Consider the following 18,859-nt stretch of genomic DNA (forward strand, 5'->3'; position numbering starts at 1 on the left):
GGAGTCGAGTCCTTTCTGATAGTAGCAAAAGATGTGACAAAGGACAACAGCTGTAAATGGCAGCTTGGGAATTTTGGGTTGGACATTAGGTAAAAAAACCACTAGGAGGATTATGCAGCACTGGAACAGATTATCCAGAAAGGCTGTGAAATCCCCATTCTTGGAGGTTTTCAAGAATTGGCTAGAAAGAGGCGTGGGTAACCTGATCTAGTATTGGTCATAGTCCTGCTTCATGGAGGAGGTTTTTAGAAGTGACCTCTAGAGATTCCTTCTGTGATTTTTGATTCATTCTTCTTCTTTAGGGACTGTATTGACAGAAAGAGCTAGTAAATGAAGGGATGAATTTAAATGATTGAATTGCCAGATAATTCTTTTGATAAATGGGCACCAGTAATTTCATTCTGCCTTTAAAGAATAGACTCAATGGAGGAACTGTAAACCAAATTAGATTGGAAGGGACCTATGGAGGTCATCTACTCCAGTGCCTTGTTTGAAAGACATTGCTGAGGCAGTACTTCCAAGGATAGGGATTTCACAACCTCTTTATGCAAACTGCTTGACCATACTCCCATTTTTCTGGTGTATTTGAACAGAAAACTTCGTGTTCTATTTCACAAATACTGATTCTTTTGATGGTGAGACCGTAAGAAAACTGAAGTGAGTTGATCGCATGGACCATCTGAGTAAAACTCAGCATTATTTGTCCTATGTCATACTCTGAAATGGAAAAATAGAAGTATCTCAATTCTTTCAGCCTCTCCTGATACATGATGTGCTCCAACCCCTGTAACCATCTTGGTGCCCCTTTTCTGGATTAGGTCCAGTATGTCAGTGTCTTTCTTGTAGCTCTTGTAAGCACTAAGCAGAAAGAATGGGGGTTTATGGTGTTTTTAAATAGAAATGTTCCTTTGTTGATTCTTTAAGGCTGATATAGTTACTTCTGTGTTTCTGTGAGTGCAAATTAACAGTATATATTTAGCTGATGATTAATGATAAGAAACTGCAACTGACATGAGACAAAATGCAAAGCAAGTAAAAGTCACGATTTATGACAGAAAATGGACAAATACTACTGAATTAAGTCAGCAGATTTATTTTTTTTCCAGAATTTAAATCTACGGTTGAATTTAAACCTAGGATTGGTTAACCTTTTGTTTAACTTTTTTGAAAGAGTTTTATATTTAAGAAGATAGATTTTTATAAAATGGTAATTGTTCCCATTTAAACCTGCTGGTATAGCTGCAGAAATGAGCTTTCAAAGGCTCAGGAGCCCCTTTGTCAGCCCTGACAAAAAGCAGCAAAATCTAAGCTAAATACAGTGTAGGCACATTTGCTGATAGAGTTACATGTGGAAATGAGGGTTAAAAATGGCAAATCCTCAGGGATAATGTTGGTTTCCTGTATAAGCTTTGGAAAGTTGAATTTGTTTTTTAGATTGGCTTCTTCACATTATTCTCAAGAGGAAAAAAAAGGAGGGGGGACGACAACCAGTGCTTTCATATTGTTGATTTTTTTTTTTTTAAATACCTTTGTCTTAGTATGAAAATGGTTTTAAAAAGCTATGCATAAATTATTGTGTATCTGGCCCTATCTAGTATAGCTTTTTATTTGGACTAATTGAAAAATGAAAATAAAAGCATTGACAATACAACAGTGAAACATTTCAGCTTTGTTAATACTGTTCAATGATGTGGAAAACAATCACAAAGAGGGGAAAGCTTTTCTCTACAATATTTCCATTAAAATATGTTTCTCAGCAAGAACATGTACTGTACTTTAAACATTCTAACTTGTCAAAGCTAATTCCTATTAAACAAAAGGCTTGATTAACCCTGGCAATTTCAGAAGGACATATTTTTTCTTATCTTATCAATCAGTTATTGAGCATGTCATGCCCAAAGTGCCATTTGATTTTTCTGTGCTTACAACCGTCAGTCTGAAGCCAGCATCCATTGCTCAGAGCTACTCAGTGGATACAAATGCAAATGCCTCAATTACATTAATTGTATATGTTTGCATACATATGTGATAAGAAGCTGGAAAGTTCCTTGAATATTTCCTTACACTTATTATTATTTCTTTCTGTACCCTGTTATTATAATTACTGTATGATTTTCCTTTTCTTATTACTACCTCAAAATAAAGCTTGACTTTTTTTTTTTTTATTATTTTTTTTAATGTTCTCTCTCTTCCAGGTTAATGTGGAAGGTGTCCACTGTGACAGGTGCAAATCTGGTACATTTGGTCTCTCTGCCAGAAACCGACTTGGCTGCAGCAGTTGCTATTGCTTTGGCCTGACTACACAGTGCAGTGAGGCAAGGGGGCTGATTCGCATGTGGGTGAGTAGGAAACTGCTGAGCCATGTAATGCGATAATGTTGTTTCCTGCTGGCATCTTTTAGTCAGGTACTGAGAGGTAGCTAGAAAATGGCCAAACATTTAAGCAATCATTTTCCTCTCTATACTTCAAGAAGCGGAGAGAGCGGTATGTTCCATTAGACAATCAGAGTCAAGGCATTAAAAGTAAATAAGCAGGTAAGAAAACCAGTGATAGGATAGCTGATGTCAAGCTAAAGTAAAGCTATTAAAACCCAGGAAAGGGCAAGCTAGTCATGTGGGGAAATTATACAGTTCAGTACATTGTAATATAATCTCTGGTATATAATACACAGTTTACCCAGGTGTGTTCGAGGGTCACAGATGCTTGTTGTCCAGCATAGATTTCCCATGGTTCAATTAGTCTGTTTATTTTAATTGTTGGTTAAAAAGAGCTTGTTGAAGCTCCATTTTAATCCAAGAATGGGAAGGTATAATCCATCAGAGCAAATAAAGGGCTCTCCACCTTTTTGTGGAAGATGGCCTTGAGACCTATGCTGGACTGACAAATAAGGCAGACTGGATGTCTCCATTTATTTGTACAATGAGTGCAAAACACACGTTGAGACCACTGCTGTCCATTGCTGTCGTGCCAGGTCCTCAGTTACATTCTGGAGGAGCTATTTCTAATGTAAAATGACTAGTTCAGTGCCCCTGTATGGTCAGTCATATCTCTGCTAGAAAGTATGTCAACCATAGAGGGAATGTCTGCCTAATGCAAATCATCCAAAGCCCCTGCCTTGTCATGCACAAGCATCAATTGGTTAAGGATACTTGAGGCTTATCACTTCAAGGTGTGATCTCTTACTAAAGAGTTCATACCTCTCAGTTAAAATAATACGAATAGCACCCGATCTCTCCTTCATTGTTCAGTCCAATAGCACCTCTTTCCCTTCCCAGTGGATAAAGTGATTTACCATGATGTGACCCAGTTTTTGTCATTATTTCAGTTTTGCCCATCATATGCTGGTAGGCTGGAAATGAAAGGCTGTAAAAGGCTGACAAGTTATAAAATTTAATCAAGTTCCATGACAGCAACAATTCTGAAAAATTGTGCTTTGACCTTTGTGGCAGCACAAAGCAGAAACATAGTTTAAACCTCCTGATTATTTTGTGTCTCTTAATTAATTTCCTTTCATATTTATGCTCATATCTAAACAAGTGTATGTCCACATCTCATCTAGTTTTTGGTGCTCTGATCTACTTCAGAATTGATTCAGAGTTGTAAACTGAGTGAGACTGGGTTCTGCCAGCTGCTGGTGGCTATTTCAGATACTCTCAGGTGCTGCAAATGGCATTAGACATGTTTAAACAAGCAAATTCTGTCTTATATGACAATAAAGCAAGGCTGATCTGAAATTCAAATGCGTTGACCGCTTTTTTGATGTCTAAAGTAGTAAACAGTAAAATATGATTATGATAAGAACTCAGGAAATCTCACTTAGGGCTGTCAATGTTAGGAATGCTTCAATGTCTGATCAGTCCATAGACGCTGCTGTAAATGGAAATACCAAGATGCTTAAAGTACAGTACAGGGCTTGGTTTGATTCCTCATTACCTGATCCCTATCTCGTGAACAGCCTGTTGCTGGGATGACTGTTAGAGGTATGACTCTGCATTTGTTTTCTTTGTTTTCCTCACTCTTTGGGAGAAAGCAATTTTGATACCAGCCCTTTGCATTTGTTCACACACTTCCTGTGATACTTTCATCTTCATGGAGTTACTAAGACTCTTACTACAGTTTTTGATCAAAATAATGATTTCTATATAATGCTGTTGAGACTCTTTCAACAAGTCTAAGAAAATTACAAGTATCTAAGCAGCATCCTTATATTTTTCATTAAATCTGAATTTAGAGTTACAGAAAGGCTGAGCCCTCACTCTTTGCATTTTACTCGGAGAACACTTACCTTGAATATTGTGTAAAAGTACCAGGAGATTAGGCATTGTGTTCCACAGCCCCAGTGATGCATAATAAGTGTTGGTGAGAAGTATGCTTCTTTTTAAGGTACACTTCTCACAATCCGAACAGAAGAGGCCCGAGACTGAAATAGCACTGTGAAAATCGCTTCAGTAAAATTAATGGGATCACCTGCTGATGAAACTATTTTAACGAGTGCTAGTATGTTCTTTGTTAACATGAGTACAAGGTGCAAAAGGCTTGGGGGGGAAGTCATTATTATCACTGTTTATACCTGAAGTAGTAGTAAGACTGTTTTGTGACAAATTGCTCATGATGTGAAATGAAATTACCTAGAAATAATTTTTTAAAGAGTTAGAATTTAAAGACCTAACACTTCAGGGGGGAAAAATAGACTTGATTTTCTTCTCAATTTTTTTTTTTTTTTTTTTTTTTTGAATATGCATAGGTGACCTTGAAGCCAGAGCAAATGATTCTGCCACTGGTGGATGAAAAGCTTCAGCGCAGCACACTTTCAGGGATTGCATTCCAGCCTCCTGAAATAGTAGCAAATATAGAACAGGTGATGCAGGATCTTCGGTCAGAACCTGTTTACTGGAGACTTCCAGAGCAGTTTGAGGGACGAAAGGTAAACATAAAATTCCACTGAATTCTGACATAGATTTATTTATTTATTTATTTAAATCTTATATTTGTATTTTGGAATGTCTATTTTCCCTTCCAATAAGCATGTCATCACACAGTGGAAGGTACTTCAAAAGAAAATAAATGTCATTCCATTGTTAAAAATTATTCGCTCTGTTATCATGGAAATTCATAAGTCTCTTCCATAAAAACTATTTTAAAATAGATATTTACAGACAGTAACATGTAATATTTTTCCACAGGATAGGTTCTCTCATGAAAGTGTTATTTGAAAAATTAAGCCTCATTAATTTAATATAACTCTCTTGTAACTTTTTGTTTCTCTCCATTTTAAACAAAAAATGCCTGATCTTTATAAGTTACATAGGAGAAAATGATTGAAGTAACCCTCCTTTTGGATATTGTTACACGCCTTTGGGACAATTTGTTTTGCACTTTTGATATTTCTTCGTTTGGCTTGGGAAAGTTTAGATATTTCTTTCTCTAAACATGAGCTTAGGGGAGCACCAAGGCACATATAAAGAAATAGATAACATTTTGTTTTTAGTGTAGTACAATAACAAATTGCTGATGGGTATTTTTGAACACAGCCCTTGTCCCCAGATAGTTCCACAAGCATGTATTGCTATTTTCTACTACATGCACATTCATCAGACTGCACACAGGTGCAGAATGCATCTAGCTCCTACATATGCCCAGGAATTTATTTTTAGCTAACTGAAAGTGAGATTTCTTTTTGTACTTTGTGTTTTGCTTTGTTAGCTGACTGCTTACGGAGGGAAGCTGAAATATGCAATCTACTTTGAAGCACGAGAAGAGACGGGTTTTACTACTTACTACCCGCAAGTCATCATAAGAGGTGGGCCTCCCACCCATACAAGAATTATTGTCCGGCATATGGCTGCTCCTCTGATTGGGCAGCTGACAAGGCATGAGATAGAGATGACAGAGGTAACGTTTCCATCTGCTTTTTTTCCCAGAACTTAAGCACCTGGTTCTTTTTAGTACTGTTAATAATCTGGCTTTGTATTACTGTCTTTCAGCATGAATGGGAATATTATGGAGATGACCAAAGAGTCAGAAACACTGTGCCCTGGGAATATTACCATGATGACCCAGGTATCAACAGGACAGTATCCCAGGCAGATTTCACCTGGAAACATTACGGAGATGACTCAAGACCAAGTAGAGCTGTATCCCGGGAAGACTTCCTGAATGTGTTGTATGATGTTCATTACATTCTTATTAAGGCTACTCATGGCAATATCATGAGGCAGAGCAGGTAACTGTTTCATGCAGTGGTTTAAAATAGTGCAGTAGTCACAGATAACCTGACAGAGTTCCCAGCTATTCCCAGCAGAATTTTTATTCATAACATAAGCTATAAGCAGTTGCTGAGAAGACAGAAGGAGTTAGCATTCAGCATAGCAGAAGGTGCAGGAGAGGGAAATTTTATCCAATAGAAAATTTAAATCACAGTAGGCAAACGGAATCTTTATTTTCAGGATCCTAGAACAGAAAACACGTGTAGGCACATGCTTCCTGAAACAAACCCAAAGTATTATCTACTTTATGAAAACACGGTGCTGTAATGAAATATAAATGTTAGCCTATGAAGGAGTTTTCTCTTGCAAGTGGGAAAGGAGGTAAGAAGTCAAAGATGCCAGAGTACTCCTTTAATGAAATGCTACTTAATCCAATATATTAGGGGCAGATATATTCAACATTTTCTATTCAGTTTATTCATTAATCAGTTAGATGATGAAATGAAGGTAATGCTTACTAAATTTGAAGTGGACATCGGACAGCAAGATGAAAGGAATAATATAAAAATCTGCTGGAATCTAAAGGTCAACTATAAGATTTTACACTTTGAAAGGAGTAGACAATTGAACAAACAACGAACAATGCTGAGTTACCTATTCTTCAAATAGGGTTCTGTTGTTTACGACGTATCACCAGGTGACCATGATTCAGTAATAATATTCTTGTGGAGAAATGCTAATATTCTAGTTGCAAGTATAAATAGATATGGCCTGCAAAGTGCAAAAAATTAATCTTTTACTTCCACCCTACACTAATAAAGCCTAAGCATCAAGTTTTGGATACTGCAGTTCAAGAAAAAATTATTAAAGTGTTCAGAGGATAACAGTGAACGTCATCATAAAAGTGATAGGCTAAAATTATTTCTAGATTTCTAGGTTACAAATAGGTCTATGAGAACGTGACCTTTGAAGTTTGAGGGTGAATAGTAGGGGCAGATACCGTGCAACTTTGCAGCATTGTGTGACAGAAAACATAGTCATTGTTGCTGCTACTGTCTCTGTTTAAAATATATCATCTACAGAAAAATATTCATCTAGCTTGCAGTGGCTAGATGCTAAATATTAACAACAGATGCCATAAATGTTTTACATTGGTTTCATTTATTTTTTGCATAGCCCATTTAGGATATTGGATTACAAGCACAAGAAATTCCCATGGAAGGAGTTATGAAAGTAACTCCAATGCGACATGGGAAGTTTGAGCAGCATATCCATGTTTTGTGTCTGTTTCTCCCTTCCCTTCCCTTTATGCACTACAGATCCTGGTTCAGCTGTGGAAGCAAAAATTGAATACTATCTCAGCACAAGCATCATGAGCAAAGTTATGAAAACTAACATCCTTTTTCATGATTTTGTTCTGAGATGCATATGACCATTGTGACTGAACTAGACCTGCATTGTAATACGCCACCATTTTATCAAGGCTACCTAGTAATGAGGCATGTAACAGAACAGAGGAGGACTTTTCAGTTTCAGGGCAGGTTTGCAAGGTGGCATGTACAGAACCAAAATGTATTTTTACAGCATCACATTTCAGAATGTGACATTTTATATGACAGCAGGACTTAGGAAAGAGTTCATCTGGTCTTTCTGGTAACTCTCCCTCTGAAGTCATAACCTTGCATATAATACTGTATTTGATTTTGGAGGTGGTTATGTTAGAATAGATATTTTTATGATCTGTCTAGTTGCATAGGTAGCATTCATCACATCTAAGACTTTAAGTAGAAAATAAACAGCAGGAATATGTTATTATTTTTTTCAAGTTAGCACCTTGAATGATTTCAGAGGAAGTTTTGCTTACGACTACAGAATAAATCCCCCAAAATGTTTTTAAAGGTTAGTGGAATATTAGCCTGCGTAAGAATTGAAGGCTTTTATTAAAAATAGGCTGAGACCCTTTAAAGGACAATATTCATGCTCAACTTTAAACATACATTTGAATTAAGTGTCTTATAATAAAGTATTTGTTTAAATAGAGTGTGTTGTTCTTTCTAAATAAGGGCCCTGTTCTAAACTGGTAAATCGTCTCTTTCTACCTGACTGTGCATAGTAGAAAAGTATAAAGCAAAAGAAATTGTGGATGGAAGGAGGAAAATATTATATATGAAGTCTTTTTAATTTTTTTAAGGTTTTTAATACTGCTTTAATTTCAGTTGCAGAGTTTAAAAGCTGTAGATAGGTGATAAACTACAGGAAAAGCATATTAAAATGAAGTCAAAGCAGCAGCAGCAGTTCGAAACATAAAAATAGCCTAGTTCTAGCATTAGTGCTGTATTAGCTATATAGTTTAGCAGCAATGCTAATGTTGTTTCTGCTTCAAAGCTGCAGTATTACTAGTGATTTAGAGATTTCTGCTCAGAATCCAAAGCCAAGCATTTTTCTCCTATATTGTTCATTTTGTTGCCCTCATTTTCACATTCACCGTTCTAAATTGAAACATTTCTTTTATTAGATTTTGTTTTGCTTTTCAGGCAACTGGGCTGTGATAATAAATTAGTTTGAATTGAAAGTATACTTTCAATTTGACTGTGAATTATTTCAATATCCCTGACACTGATCAGGTAGCAGTTGTTGGACTGCTGCCTATTAGACATGTTCCAAGAATGAACCAAGCCTGACCTTCCTTAAGTAACATTTTCACACAAACAACAGGTAGCTTTGTGGTCCCAGAGGGTATTATTATGTAAATACAGCTTTCTGACAGTAAATAGTTTTTTTGCAGCACACAGACTGTTGCCTTAGCCTTGAAGATGATGGGGAGGCAGATTTCATCTTGTTTTTCCATTAAATGTACAGAGATTGCAATGCAAGCTTACATTGACATACGAGATCTGAATAGTTTTGCCCTTTTTATTTTCAGTCTTCTGTTTTGACCTGGCTTTATTTGCTTTGAGTTTTTTTGTTCAGTTTCCCTGCTCCACTGAACCCATTTCTTCAGGTAGTAAGAAGAGAGCACAGGGTTTAGGATATTAGATGATTTGGGGATTTTGTATTGACACAAGATATCAAGAGGTATGGGTCTGATCACCTAAACTCAATCACAAAACTCTCATCTAATTCAGCAGTAGGCGTTTGCTTTTCCTACAGTCATCCTGACATTGGTGCCTGTATGCCAATGTGCAGAAGAGCAGCGTTGCTCAGTAATCAAGGTTTGGGAACAGAGGAATGGACTATGAGCATGAGGAGATGAGCAGTTCTGCGAGCTCCTCTGCATTAGGCCTATGCACAGACACTTAATGAATAGACTCTAGCAGCATTATCAACATTTATTCAGCTAGTTACTCACACGTTCTTTGACATTTTCTCTTAGGTTGGCATTGTATTTGAAGCTTTAAAATTTACACTTTTCTACCCTTTTTTGTTTCTCAGAGACAGTAAGGCGTTCCAGATCATAGCATTCATTTAAATAAACTAACAAATCCCCAAAATGAAGAAGTAAGCTAAAAGAACAGCATTGCGGTACATTAGGATTAAGCGTATGTCATTAGATATTATGTTTGTTGTCCATGATGTACTCAACCCTACTTGGCAGGTCAGCATGCATGTTGGAAAGACAGGGAGTGGTTGGGAGGCAAGGTTATTATTATTAATGCAATCAAACGAATGTTTGGAAAGTTAAAATGTCAGAAGCTCTACCATAAAGCATATTGCTTTTTGATACTAGCAGATGCTTCTGTAGTAGGATTTCTTGTTTGCTTTAAACTGTTTGTTTATGTGTCTAAATGGTCCTAAGGAGAAAAAAAAAAAAAAAAAAAGGTATCTGGCTACAGATCTTAAAATTCCTGCTAAAAAGGCAAATGTCCAATGTCTTTGGAGTCTGCTCTAGAGCTTGTTACGTTGCTTTAGTTGCTGAGGATAGATTTTATTTTAGTATTTTAAATAGTTGCCTCATTAAAAACTCATTTAGTGAACAGTTTTATTGCCTTACCTCTGAGAATCATGAACTGCAACTGCATTTAGCATGTGACTTCAATTTCTTAATGAGTCCCTCCAAATGAAGAATCAGCTATGAGCTTTTGTTAATAGTTTGGCTGAAAAGAGATTAAAGAAGAGATAGAATCAAGCAGGAGAGAAAAGTTATACTATTGCCTAGAAATGGAAAATGAGACTGGAGGTCATTGTAGCTTTGTTGTTTCCTTAGGAGAGGCAAAAATAGTGCTGTTTGCCTCCTGTAGATCAAGAACCCTACAAACAGCCAAATAAGACTGTTTTCTCCCATGAACTAACTGGGTTTGAGTTAATGCTTGGCTAATCTCATTAGATATGTTTGCTCCTTTTTTTCAGGATTTCTGAGATCTCAATGGAAGTTGCTGAAGGTGGCCCTGTGTCTGGGATGACTCGTCAGGCTTACTTGATTGAGAAGTGTGACTGCCCATTGGGTTATTCTGGTTTGTCTTGTGAGGTACAGTACTAACCTGACTTCCAGTAAAAGTCTTTATACCTTCTTTGATCCATTCATTAGTAAGGTGTGATAAGTAATTAGAGTGTGAATTCATTTCACCAGCAACAACTCACCCTTAATTACTTTTATTTTTCTTGTTCAGCTATCTCTCTCACAAGAATTTTAAGCACTTTTTTTTTGCTTTAGGCAAATATGCCACTGAAACCATGGTGATGACTCAAATACTTAGAATACAGGAAAGTGAGCTTCACTGGGTCAGCATCTCTGAGGCTGAATTGTGTGACTGATGCTGACTGATCAAGCCTTTTTGGACAGATGAGGGTATAATACTATTGTAATAGTATTACAGTTTGTAATTACAACAGATTGTGCTATGTTATGGTGAAGTCATAATACACAATACAGTTATGATTTATCTTCCAAAAGGCTGAACTATAGGCATCATTTAATCATGATGACAATTCACAGAATCTGGGGAGAAAAACACAGGAAACCTCTATGCCAAATAAAAAAATACCCCAATTGATTCTATGAATTCTTGATAGTTGTAAGTAAACTACAAATTAACATTTGTAATAATTAATAGTTAAAGGTTACATACTACTTATTCCTGAAAAGTTAAATATCTGTCAGTTTAATGAAATCCACCAAATAAAGTATAAAAACAAATTCAAAACAAAAGAAGTTAAAAGAACTTCATTAAAATTGTAGCACCAAGCACTCTAAACAGAGCCATGGAGAATTTTAAAATTCTGTTCTGTAAAGGCTTTCCAGATTTTTTAGTTTGCCTTGTTTGACATTTAAATTCCCATATAAAGCTGTATGATTGATTGAAATATTTTGTTTTGAAAAAAAGCTAAACAACATTTCAATTTTGATTTCTTAAATGTTTGTATTATAATGAATAACTCAAATAACAACAAAATTTAAGAAGAGAAGTCATTGCAAAAGCAATACTTGAAATAGTGCATTCTGAACAGTTGGTCAAAAAGGCAGTTCATAGTTGAGAACCTGTAGATTCCTCACATTGATCTTTCCTCTTGAAAGTCTTCCGGTAGCATGCCTTTGGGGACGAACACTAATAGGATGAAAGTTGTCTGGTTTGCTTTCATTTTACATGCTTGACTGGCCAAAATAGCACTGCAAATGCATTAAAAATGTAGATGAGAACCATTCTGTAGCATGTCTGTGCTTCATGAAAGAAGCTTTGTGGAAGATGTTTTCAAAGCTTGAGGAAATGTCTACTGTGCACATTCAGTCAGTTTTCTGAATGCTTATAGTTTATCCAATTGGATAAGTGGACCTATGAATATACATTGGAAAGGGCCACTGAGTTCTGGCAGATATCCTTCCATTTTACTTTCCCACAATTATTCTTCCAGTGCTGGTGTAGGACTCACATAAGAAGATCTTGCTCAGTCCATACACAAAAGCTTGCCTCCTATCAAATTTCAGTACCCCTTATATAAGCGATGGAGCTGCTTGTAAAGAGGAGCAAAAATTCTGGAACGTGGTCCAAATAGTGTATTTTACTTTATTCTTAGAAGCAGTCGAATCACTGTGTCTTAAAATAAAACAAAATAGATCTGTTACTAATGGAAACTTCTGTCCTGAACCATTGGAGTCTGGTAAATTTCTAACTCATTGAACACTGGGAGAAACTGGGAGACAACTAGTCACTGGTCAACTAAGTGAGCTCGGTGCTCCTTATACATGCAGTATATTAGTTATGTAATTGTTTTCATGCTGAAGATTGCATGTTTCGAAAGTACCAAGTTTTATAGAGAACCAGCTGACTTGTATGCTTTTGTAAAATGGATCTTATGATAGGTGCCAGAGAAGATGTAATACATTAACTGCCGAATAGAAGTTAATATTTTTGACTGACTGTGCTCTTGATGGTGAGACTGGCAGTCTTTCTGTGTGCAAAACACCATGTTTTCATTTTTAAGCAGCACTAGCAATTCCAAATGCCTTTATTGCAATTGCTAGGTGGAGGTAGCAGGGAACAGCACTGCGAGTATTCTGCAAATCCCTGAGACATCCTGACTAAAAGTGGAATCTTGTAAAGGGTTCCCCCAAGCTAGCAGTGGGAGAAAATTTGGAGTAAGTAAATGAAGGGAAAGATTCCTTGTTATCTGCAAGAACTCTGCTCCCTTCAGATGTTATACAGGATTGTGTACACAGCAAATGAGGCAACAGGAACAGTGAGTTCGTAGGAGATGTGTGCAAGGAAGTGAATGAAGTAATTTTCTTTGCACACTGTTTTGGTAAGAGCATGCGCCCGAATGTGTGTAAATACACATATGAGAAATTAACAGGCTTCAGCATTTGCTCAGAAGTAGAGATTATTTTTTTAAATTATTGTAACAAATTGCATTTTCGAAGGAAAAAATATGATAATGTAATTAGAACTTTATTTTAATTCACACCCACCAGGGGCTGGACTAAATGTCTCAGTTGCAACCTTCATACTTCGCGCTTAATTGTGCGATCTTCACATGCTCATAACTTAGTTTATTTTTAGTGTGCTCAGTGAAGATTATGGTGTGTTCTGTGAAGGTTTATTTAGTTTTAGCAGGAGAAAAAAGCATCTGATACCCAGGCATTTTTTAAGCAAATGCTAACAGGGTATATACAGCTAGTTCATGATTTATGTTGTAATTGCATTGTGAGGACTATGTGCACAGCAGTTTTTACTAGAAGTGACATTTATTTATTTATTTATTTATTTATTTTAAATCCAGTAGCAGGCTGAAAAAGCAGTGGTAAGAGTTTCCCTAATGGCTACTTTTGAAAAACTTCCAAACTAGTAATGAAAAATGTAGTCTGCTTCATCTTTTGTCTGTGTCCTGTTTCATCTCAGAAATGCTTAGATCGAAATAGATGAGAAGGGTGTCAGTAGAATATCAGAAAAAATAGACATGAGGATGTACCATATATTTATACTCTGATCCTAAAGTCACTCAGAACTTGTGAAGCTGTGCTTTGTACCATATTTGCACAAGGACTCTTGTGGGGATGGAGAGGGAGGAGAAAATTAGGAAATTGTAGTAAGAAACAAAATTACTTTCATTTGAGATTATTTATCTAAATTGGAATTCTTCACAAACCATGAAAAAGCAGATAGACTGTTTCTATGCTTCAGGGAACTTAATGTAGTCTAAGTCAAAATAAAAGGGGAAAAGCAGAAGTGAGTTAGATTACTTTCTTTGTGATTCTAAAGAAAATAATTGTGTTTATGCATTTTCCATAACTTAGACTCCTGGAGGTTTTGGCAATGATTATAAAACTGTCAGAGTGGTGTCATAGGAATAGAATGTAGCATGTCAGTCAGCTAGTGCTTGACTGAAGAATCCTGCTTTTGATCATGAAAAGTTACTTACTCCAGATTCTCTTTTGTTTTATTTTGCATCCATTTTATTACTGTGTGGAAAGTGTACTATTCCCCTTCTTTCCAAAGAACAGAAATTGTGGTCAACAGTAGGAAATGACCTCATCAGAGAGCCTTCATAGGCTCCTAGCACCACTAGGTGGTGGGATTTATATGTGGGACAAGTGACTCCTCTGTATGCATGTACCCCTCATGGTCTGAACTACCAAAATGGTCCTCTGTATTTTTATGCTGCCATAGCTGTGTGCTTTCTGGGAGCTATGGAGACACTTTAATAGATTTGTATAATAAGCCTGAAATAAAGAACAAGTGCTTGATTTTGCATGTGTCAGCTTTGCTAGTAATTTTTGGGTTGCTGCTCTCAGAATTTTACTGCCAAGCTGGGGTAGAGGAGACTTAGTGATAGATAAACTTCATTGGGGGCTGATAGTCTGAAGACATGGAAAACCTTTAATATTTTGAATTCTGTACTTCTGTGGTCTTTAAATTATATAGCTATAAATAATGCAGCCACGCAGCCATTTTCTTGATTATTATCATTCGGCTTTTGCTTGTTATCCATCAGGCAGTGTGTAGGCAGATATTAGCTTGTCAAACCTGAAAAACTCACCAAGGGCGAAGGAAACAGAATCATCGTGCTTGCTCTCCACAGTCCATGCAAAAAATTTATTTCAAAAACAAACCTTATTCTTAAGAAATGAAAGGAACGATGCTTGATGCATAGTGAGAACAGTGAGGTGTTCTGCATCTGAATGAAAGGTCTCTCAAGCTGTAATATGAAAAGCCTGGTGCCAGTGGAGTGCTCCAGGGATTTTTCAGCAGTTTCCAATTAGGGCTGACTCTTGTTATCTGTAAAGTACTCTATATTGTTTGTAACACAGCTGGAAGCCTGTCAGGTTCTTTTCACAACTTGTAAAAACTGATGATTGGAAAGATGAGCTTGCAATGCTTCCCGTAGCCAGTCCACTCTGTAATGATCTGTTTTCTTCTGCATCTTTTTTATTGCAGTCATGCTCTCCGGGATTTTATAGGCTTCCATCTCCACCTGCGGGAAGGACACCTGCTCAGTCCTTAGGTGCCTGTGTTGTATGTCAATGTCATGGACACAGTACTATGTGTGACTCTGAAACATCAATTTGTCAGGTATTACATTTCTGAACCTATGCACTAGGTTAATCTTAATGTAAAATTCGTAAGTTGTGTAACTGTTGTATAAAAAATAGGGGACAATATTTTAATCCAGTTTTGCTTAAATAGCTTAAGTGTCAAAGTTCAAGGGGGTCATAAAAGCAAACCATCTACCTTTAAAGTTTTCCATTCTGATTTTCTAGAGTTCAGATTATGCAGTGGTTTTTTTCCTCTGAATTACTATTTGTGTAAAAAGAAAAACTAGATACCTGCAAACTAAAGAGGCAATGTACCGTGTGTTGTGCAAGAAACACAACACTGCTCTTACAGGTGACCTCATACAGTAAGATTGAATTTTAATTGATTATTTCTCCTGCTTCAACAGCTGGAACAAAAGAGGGAAGGAAGGATGAATGGGATAAGAAATTCCATAGGATACATCTGGCTAGCTACAGGCCTCCGTTCTTTCTCTTTGTAAACCCATATATAACTCAGCAGGCATTTGATAGATGCTTAAAGCAAGCAGTCCCACTGTGAATCATATCAGGGAGAGAGAAATTATGAATTGAAATAAGTTTGAATCCCTGAGGCTGGGAACAAAATATTGTCTGCTTTCTCGTAATTATCAAATACAGCTTTCATTCTGTCTCCTTCCTCTGCAGAATTGTCAGCACAATACTGCCGGTCACCACTGTGAGAGATGTGCACTGGGATTTTATGGTGTCGTCCAAGGCTCTCCGGGAGACTGTCAGCCTTGTGCTTGTCCCCTATCCATTTCCAGTAACAAGTAAGTAAGCAAATTCTTGATGCAGAATTACCTTTCCAGCAAGCAAAACCTTTGTTTTGGGTTCGTTGTGTCCTTTTTCAGATGGCTACAGGAGAACTGCATCATGAAGCCATACTAAAAAGTTTCATATCTGCTTTTGCTAATTGATCTTCCTTTAAAAGTCAGAAATTGCTCCCTTGCTAATTTGTGATGAATAAATTAATAAGTGCTAGAAAATGCAATACTCAACAGGTAATGAATGTGTGTTATAAAGGTATTCTCACAAATGAAGCTAGAGCAGAACTCAAGTACAATATAGCCACAAGGGAGCTGTAAAAAGTCTTATGCTCGTATATTATGTTGGTATAAATGTGTTACAGTGCCTTTCTTGCTCCACTGTGGAATTTATTGATTCCTTATTTAATGTTACATGAGTTTTAGGCAATTTGTGAAAGAGAATAATTTAAAAGCAATATAGTTATTGCAGCATAAATTTTATTGGTTGCTTTATGCTAATGAGCCTTGCTACAATGTCTCTGCATGTGTTCCCAACAGATGATACTTTAGCACTTGAGATTTGTTTGTTGTTTTGCTGAGAAGCTCTTAATGATATTTGTCATCATACCGTAGTACTGCTCTGAAAAGGTTTGTGTTTCATGATTGTTCTCTTGAAAGATGGGAAGTGTTCTTTAAAACCATTTTTCTGTGCTTTGTCTGACCTTTAGGATGTTTTAGTGAGTATTCCAGCCAGTATATCTCAGAGGTTTGGGGTTTTTTTTCTTCTTTCTTCTTCATTTTATCATTTTTGGGTGGTCTGAGGTTTATTTTGAAGGAAGGCATCCCTTTCTCAAACATCAGTAGCTAAACACATCTCTCAAACATCAGTAGCTAAACACATCATGGTCTTTCATCCACAGCAAGTGTTTTTAAGAAGACATCCAAACCTCATAAATACCAAACTAAGGATAACAAAAACAATTACAGAACGGGCTTAAAGAAATACCCTTTATCTCAGAAAGTTATAATGTGGTCTTAACTGCAAGTTTTTCTGAGTTGTACCCTTTTTCATTAATGTTTTCTGTAATGACTTGATTATGTGTTCTACCTACTAGTATCAAGAAAGGACATTCAAGTTGCAAAGAACAAGATCAACCAAGCTTCTCAGTTTTGCACATAAGCAAATACACTGGAAAAAAACTTTGTTACTAACTGGAAGTAGGAAGTGCTGAAAAATATCATTCAATCCTACTTATTTTTTTCTGGGGCTTAAAAACCTTTGGTTGCACAGAAATACAGGTGTCAGATCAGAAAATGAGCAGGAGTCTTCACCTGGGTGGTTATGACACCCTGCTACAAGAATTTAGACATATTCTCCACACTGTGCTCCAGAAATCACTTGAGTATCTTGTCTAAAAGCAAACCTAAAGCACAGGAAGTGGGTGTTGCTGAAGTGCTCTACAGTTGAGAAATGTGTGGACTCCAGGTAGTACGTGTGTCCTGGGTGCATGCTCAGATTGCTGAGCTGCCTGAGGAAGTGTGAGTAAGCAAAGTGCCAATACCTCATGCAGCCACACAGCCTGCATGGCTGCAGATGTTGTCAGGGCCTTTTGTGTGATGCTCACATAAAAGTGATCATGAGGCTTTTTTTGTTCAAAAACCTTCATAGGAGATAAATGAATAACACCTAGTCTGAAATTAGTAAATACAATTAATCATGAGATAGTCATCCAATTTCTTAGTGCTGTCAAGAGAGGAGCCAGATCTGAGCACATCCAGAAACAGAACTGCTTGGGTTTTATAGAGCTTTACTTAGATGTCTCTAGGTGTCATGGACAGGATTTCTACTTCTGTTAGCTGTAGCCATCAACAATTTTGGTAGCTGTATAGTAAATTCAGGGACAGACAACTATACATCTCGACCACATTAAAACTGAAGGAAACCACCACTGGAGAGAGCATGGGGGAGGAGATGCTTCAAATGTGTGTATACACCTGTCTGTGCATGTCCATTTTCCACTGCTGATAGAGGATGCCTGAACAGTTGACTTAGACTACATGCCTAACTTTTAGATTTATAGGCCTAGGTGAGATACATCCATTCCATAGACTACAGAATTAGGTGGAAAATGAGGGTATCACACCTTGGATTTGTATGTGTTGTGCAGGTCAGTGAAAGCTCTTCAAGATACTATTAAAGAAAAAAATCTAACTACCTGCAGCTATTGTATGGTAATCATAATCTGCATGACATGCAGATAGCTAATGAGCTATCTCATTACCTTATTGTGTCATGGCTAATGTGTTATTTGTGAATAAGTATAGTGTAATTATTTTTATTTATGAAATTTTACAAAACTCCACTAAGGTTTTAAATACTGGTTTTCTACTCCTGTTCAATCAGCAGTCAGCTTTGAACATGATGAGCTGGAAATAAAAAAAGAACAGAGAGAATGAGTTTTTCCTAGGGGTGTGGATCTATTTTTATAGAGTTGAAAATGTATTGGATAATGAGTTTGTGAGTAATAAATCAATTTCTTTAAATTTTTTTGCAAAGGTGTGATTTTATATACTCATTCAAGCACTATAGATTTAATGCATTATAAGCAAATTAAAGTAGGATGCTGACTGTACTGTACCAAGAAGGAGCTCTAGGCTCACTGCTAGCCACCTCTGTGCTTTTCTGGTTCTTCTTCCACAAAGAGCTGAGAGATTTTTACGGTATTGCACCATTTTAATATTTACCTCTGTTTCTTTTCCCCTACCTACCCCTTTTGTTTGTTTTAACTGTCTGTGCAGGCACTTACTGTGCTACTATTCCAGCAACATGCTACTTTGCACAGTTCCCGTAGATACACACTGCAGTCACTAGTTATTCATCTATGTCATGGCTTAGTAAAAAT

General features: G+C 36.8%; 1 protein-coding gene across 9 annotated transcripts in view; it reads left to right on the top strand.

Moving 5' to 3' along the window:
* LAMA2 (laminin subunit alpha 2) overlaps positions 1-18,859 on the top strand; it is a 375,334-nt gene that overhangs the window by 253,220 nt on the left and 103,255 nt on the right. For all 9 annotated transcript variants that reach the window (XM_075035675.1, XM_075035668.1, XM_075035670.1 and 6 more), the window contains 7 exons: positions 2,196-2,339; positions 4,745-4,924; positions 5,704-5,892; positions 5,985-6,223; positions 10,554-10,671; positions 15,074-15,208; positions 15,856-15,980. In XM_075035675.1, coding sequence (XP_074891776.1) covers positions 2,196-2,339; positions 4,745-4,924; positions 5,704-5,892; positions 5,985-6,223; positions 10,554-10,671; positions 15,074-15,208; positions 15,856-15,980 — 1,130 coding nt within the window. The remainder of the gene's footprint in view (positions 1-2,195; positions 2,340-4,744; positions 4,925-5,703; positions 5,893-5,984; positions 6,224-10,553; positions 10,672-15,073; positions 15,209-15,855; positions 15,981-18,859) is intronic.

Source organism: Buteo buteo, chromosome 9 (genome assembly GCF_964188355.1).
Source record: "Buteo buteo chromosome 9, bButBut1.hap1.1, whole genome shotgun sequence".
Taxonomy (NCBI): Eukaryota; Metazoa; Chordata; class Aves; order Accipitriformes; family Accipitridae; genus Buteo; species Buteo buteo.